The sequence below is a fragment of the Aedes aegypti genome, chromosome 2 (assembly GCF_002204515.2).
Source record: "Aedes aegypti strain LVP_AGWG chromosome 2, AaegL5.0 Primary Assembly, whole genome shotgun sequence".
Taxonomy (NCBI): domain Eukaryota; kingdom Metazoa; phylum Arthropoda; class Insecta; order Diptera; family Culicidae; genus Aedes; species Aedes aegypti.
In genome coordinates, this window is record NC_035108.1 from 101,049,906 (window position 1) to 101,055,538 (window position 5,633).

At 43.5% G+C, this 5,633-nt stretch overlaps 1 protein-coding gene across 1 annotated transcript; it reads left to right on the plus strand.

The window, feature by feature from the left end:
* Nucleotides 1-2,107: 2,107 nt before the first annotated feature.
* LOC5577724 (fork head domain-containing protein crocodile) lies at nt 2,108-5,334 on the plus strand. Its single transcript, XM_001656618.2, has one exon. The coding sequence runs from the start codon at nt 3,018-3,020 to the stop codon at nt 4,254-4,256; it is 1,239 nt and encodes a 412-aa protein (XP_001656668.1). The 5' UTR covers nt 2,108-3,017; the 3' UTR covers nt 4,257-5,334.
* The last annotated feature ends 299 nt before the right edge of the window (nt 5,335-5,633 follow it).

Sequence of the window (5,633 nt, forward strand, 5' to 3'; positions counted from 1 at the left end):
CGTTTTGATTGATCACAACTCGGCGCATGAGCGATCGACGCGCAACTTTTTCGAGGGTCTGCGGTTTTCAGAAAAGATTCGCAAAGTACCCAACTAGTACCAGACCCTTGCGCGTAACACAAGAAGCAAAGAGAAAGTGATCGAAATGCTAAAAATTCTCGAGAAGCATAATATCAAGCGTCATACTTCTTATTTCCAGGGAAAACTAGATGTAAAGTTACTGATATCAAGAGACCCTACATTACGTAATATCAGCTCTAGTCTGAGCTTAGCATAATGCATAATCTATTAATACATTTAAAATACAGTGTTGCGTTCATTCAACTGATTGGAGTAAATCCCTCGTGCTCTTGGGTAGCTGAACGATGGAGGTTTTTATTTTAAAAAAGATAGGTTTGGATGAATAGCCATAGTGGCTTACAATCTTGCGTATATTCCAGGTTTAACATGTAAGCCATGTAAGCCAGATCATACATATACAAATAGCATGCAGTACGTTATCCGCCTTATATTAGTCTCCCTCAAAAAGTACCATAACCGCTGACTCTGTACGTAATGGGCCAATTGCAACAATCTGCGGTTGCAGTCGAATATTTCCGCACTTGGCCCGGCGGAAATCCAATCGCTGAGCTGAGCTCGGCATCCCCTGCGGTCTACATACAAAGTAAAACAGTAACAAGTATGAAAAATGTAAAAATAATACTTACAACAATTAATTTAAACAAGTTGATTCATTTTCTACAAAATTTTTCGTGTATAATACAACCAAAGTTCATGATATTATGAATCATAAAATTTTAGAATTTCGTGACTTTTTGTTCATGAATCGGGAAACGGTTTTGTTTTTCATGTTAAAATAATAAAACTCATCGCATTTGTAAAGAAATTTTCTGAAAATATTGGAAATGTTGATGAATATTTTCCAGAATGCCCCGCACAATGTAAAGTTATGTCCAATAATTTTGAAGGGGGGTGTCAATAATTCAAAGTCAAATTTGTAGCGGCCTTATTCATTTGCTATATTCAAAATCAAAACACGTTTGAAATTCGATCTCGTTTGCTCATCGTTTGTATCAAAAGCCAATTGGTATGTCAGATTTCCCAAACAAGCGCAAGAAAGTGAGCTCCAATCATCCAAAATAATTTGTATACACACGCGCTTATATGTATGTAGATAACTTGTCAATATCACTTCTACGCAATGAAAAACAAGAAAGAACAACACGGAGGAGCGGGCCAAAAAAAATCTGACGTTCACCTCGAGGATAAACGTAAATAAATAAACGGCACGGTTTGTTTACATATTTATCAGTTTGTCAACTCTAATGTGTTGTTAAAGTATTTTAATTGGCCGCCTCCGCCTACTAACTAGCCGAGGAATGGCTGCAGCAACGCTGCCGTCGCAGTTGGCGCTGCTGCCAACCAAAATCGCTTGATGGTTGGTAGCGTGTGGTCCCCGTATTCGGCCGGGTTGGTAGTGTTTATTTATTAAAACAATTCCTACAACTTTTGTTTTGCTTTCCACGCTCGCGTCGCCTGCTTCGCTGTGTCCGATTTCATTCAGGTAGAATTTTATTTCGTTGCTGATTGCTGCGATTTTTATTCGCTCGAATCGATATTTGATAGTGTAGCGGAAGAAAAAGGCAAATTGTGCGGCTCAAACCAGGTGGCGCTCAGGATTGTGCAATCACGTGTGTGTGTGTGTGTGGACGAGAACATGGCAAGAGAAAAAAATGAAACCACTAGCAGTGGAGAAGAGACATAAAAAGCTGAAATAATAAAATAATATTATTCTAGTGATTATAGCGAAAATAAATAGTATATGACAGAGGAGAGTCGGTGAAAAAAGTATGACTGATGTGACGGCGATGAAGAAGTTTTTGCACGCGAAGCGAGGGGAGTTTATCTTGTCTCGGAGGTAGCCATAGCAAATTGCACTTTTCAGTCGTCATTGTCCCCTTGTCATTCAACGGCAAGCGGATCCGGTAGGTGTGTGCGTGTCAACCTGCGGAAGTTCCCGTCCTGTTCTGGTTTGATTGCATCTACAATTTTCGGAAAGGGGCTGGGCTAACCATCTCGCTCGCTTCTCAATTTGACAGGTAGAGTGTGGTTCAGTAGGCGTTGAAAAGAGACAACGAAAGCGGAACCGAACAATCATCGTTCGTTCAACCCCCACTGAGCGAAAGCATGAATGGAAGAAGCTGTCTTGCTCGTCGCTGCGTGGTTGATTTGAGAGAGAACAGGACAGCACCATAACACGTTTACTGCCGTTACCATGGTACACTTGCAGCAGTGACCGGGCGTTTGTGTGTGGTGGTGTTTGTATGCGTAGAAGTCTGTTTTTACTGCTGCTCACTGGTTGCTGCGCTTCGTTAAATCAGTGTCGTCCCAAGAAGTGAGGAAAAATCATCATCATCGTCGGTCCCGTTGCTGCCATTTCTAGTATACGCTAATCGGTCCCAACTGTTTTTGTATATTTTTGGACGTCCGAATGTGTTGATATGTTATTTTATCGTTGGAACCCGTCGCTGCAATAGCAAGTTTTGCTCGCTCGCGCCCGCTCATAGTGCCGCCGTGTATTTGTGCGCCCAATTTTCGATCCAGGAACATTCACAGCAGAAAACACGGCCAGAGGACGAGCCACCAGTTAGTGTCGGTACCGCACCGATGGTGGATGTGTGTTTTTTGTTGTTTATGATAATAAAGTGAAATTTTGATTGAAAACAATGTCGGTGTGATATTTACCTTCGACCGTCTCGCCTTTTTCGTAAATGGTCCGGGTTTTTATTATTATTGGAAGCAAGACGATTAGTGACAGTGAGCGCCGAGTGAACCCCGAGTCTGACCTACGGAGAAGAGTTTAACGAAAAAAATATTTGCACATATTTGTTGTGGAAGATAATATTGTTCGGAATAACAAATTCAGTTGTTTAAATTGAAAACAAACGTGGCAAGTGGACTGTGGAGACACGCGACTTCTTCTAGTGGCAGGTTGTTTACGGTGAAGAAAATCGAAGATGCATACTCTCTTTACGGATCAGAATACATTCTCGCGGCATTATGGCCACACACAGCCGGGTTATCCGACCAATACGGGAACCATGGCGCCAGCTCATCACTACACCTACGATCAATACTCAAGGTATACCTATGCAGGATCAGCGTATGCTCTGGCAGCGCCTCACCAGAACAAGGAGATGGTTAAGCCGCCGTATTCGTACATTGCGTTGATCGCGATGGCCATCCAGCAAGCTCCGGAAAAGAAAGTTACGTTAAACGGAATCTATCAGTACATCATGGAACGGTTTCCATACTACCGAGATAACAAGCAAGGCTGGCAAAACTCCATCCGGCACAACCTGAGCTTGAACGAGTGCTTCGTCAAAGTGGCCCGAGATGATAAGAAACCTGGTAAGGGGAGCTACTGGACGCTTGATCCCGATTCGTACAATATGTTCGACAATGGATCGTTCCTTAGACGCAGACGACGGTTCAAGAAGAAAGACGCTCTGAAGGAGAAAGAAGAAATGATCAAGCGACAAACGATGATGCTTGAGGACAAAATGGGTGACATTAAGCCAATCAAGATCATGGGCCCAGGTCACCACTTGGACGGCAAGCAGCTCTCTCATCAGTTCAAGCGTGAACCGGGACTTGATCTAGCCACGCAATGCATGGTTAAAGACAGCCTCGCACCAACGATCCTCAACACCTGCCACGATTCGCTCGCCACCCAGATGAATCACCTGTCAGCCAGCGATCACGGTTTCTCGGTAGATTCCTTAATGAACGTCTACAGCCCTCGACTACACCATACTTCCTATCCGTACCACTTCAACGAGGACAACCTGATGGCGAGTTCGGGTCAGCTACGTCATCATCATACCTCCGCCCATCATCCACCGCATCACGGGGGATGGTACACTCCGGAAACGCCCCCGGAATCGATAGGCAACACCTCCGGCGGAAGTGCATCCACCCCAAGTATCCCCACATCAACACCCGCCTCCGCTGGATTCCGTGACATGGTCTTCGAGCACAGTCAAACCAACTGCCAAATGGATACGGGCAGTCCCAGCAATAGTATCACCTCGGCCAGTCCACCGGTGATTCCGGGATCGGCCAGCAGCAGTGCAGCAGTGGCAGCCGCCGCAGCAGCCGGACACCTCAGCGCTGCCGGAAACCTGAGCCATCTAGGGCACTACCGGTCGCACGTTGGCTACTACCAGGACTGCGGCATCAAGTACGGCGTGTAAAGTGTGATACAAAGTGAGGTATATTAGATTGTAGATAAGTTGTTCAGATCTCTCACGCTCTTGTGGGCTAAAGTGGTACTGGAAGTACATCGATCATCTCTTGCGCGTTTCTCGATGGCTTTCCCATTCAGACCCCTGTCGGGTGCTCTCTCTTCAGGTGAAGAAGCTCTTTTCTTCGCCGAAATTGAGTACCGGTATTGGCCTTGGAAAAAATTCCACTTACGTTCCACACATTCTTTGCTTGTGAGAACGAAACGGCAGCTGTGGGTACAGCAGTTCATTAACTATCGATTTTGCTTGTAGAATTTTATGATTCATGCTATTGATTGAGCCAAAAAGTTCCGTTCAACTTCCGAGTTGGGAAACTTTCCAGACTAATCACCAGCACCACCAAGCCAACGAGTTTGCCTGAGTGGATCTGAACCGGAATCAAGTCGAATCTCGATAGTAGGTACATGGTGGTGAGCGCGAAATAATGCAAAAATCAATGACTGAAACAGGCGGAGAATTTAATTTATTTTAAACGCGTTACTCTCGAAACGTCCAAGAGGCATAACGAACAGGCATACTCCAATCGAGTGGTGGTACCTATACATCTCATTCCTATAGAAGAGTTTTATTTCGCCTCCGGGTGCCGCACGGTGAAGAGTTAATGATGGTAGACAAGTGTACAGGAAGGTGAGAAGATTGCAACTCGAATGATTCGTTATCTACTTTTGTGAATGTTACGATCAATTTTAATGAGGAAGATTGTGTGTATTTTAGGGTTGAACTGCTCATAATGTCACGAAGAATAATGATATTGATTTCATTTTTTTTAGCAGTTCACTGAAAGATTTTAGCTGTGTATTGGGATTACGGTTTCTATACCAAAAATGAAATCGACATTGAAAATTGCATTTCAAATATTTGTTTATTACTATTTACATCAGATTCGCTAGTTATGAATAACCAGATATTCTCTGATAACTCTCTGAGATGAAATCATTTAGATATGAAGAAATGCAATATGGGATAGTACATAAGTTACGTCATGATGAAATGGATTTTTTTCGACCGCCACCCTCCCCCTCGAAACAAATAAGTCATCTACAAATTTTGTATGTTGTCATGCTTTGACGGACTACCCATCGCTTTGGAATGCAACATTATTTATGCATGACCCTTATTAATAATGGACGTTTTTTGTTAGGGACATAGTTTTTTTGACTTATTTTTTACACTCCTCCCCCACTCGTAGCATTTGATTAGTTTCTGGCCCATCAATTGTGTCGTTTGCTCCAGCGAGAACGAGCGATCTGACCGGAATTACACTCGTTTGGCACACTTTTCTCAACAATTGGGCCAGAACAAAAATCGTTCAAATACATTGTAATT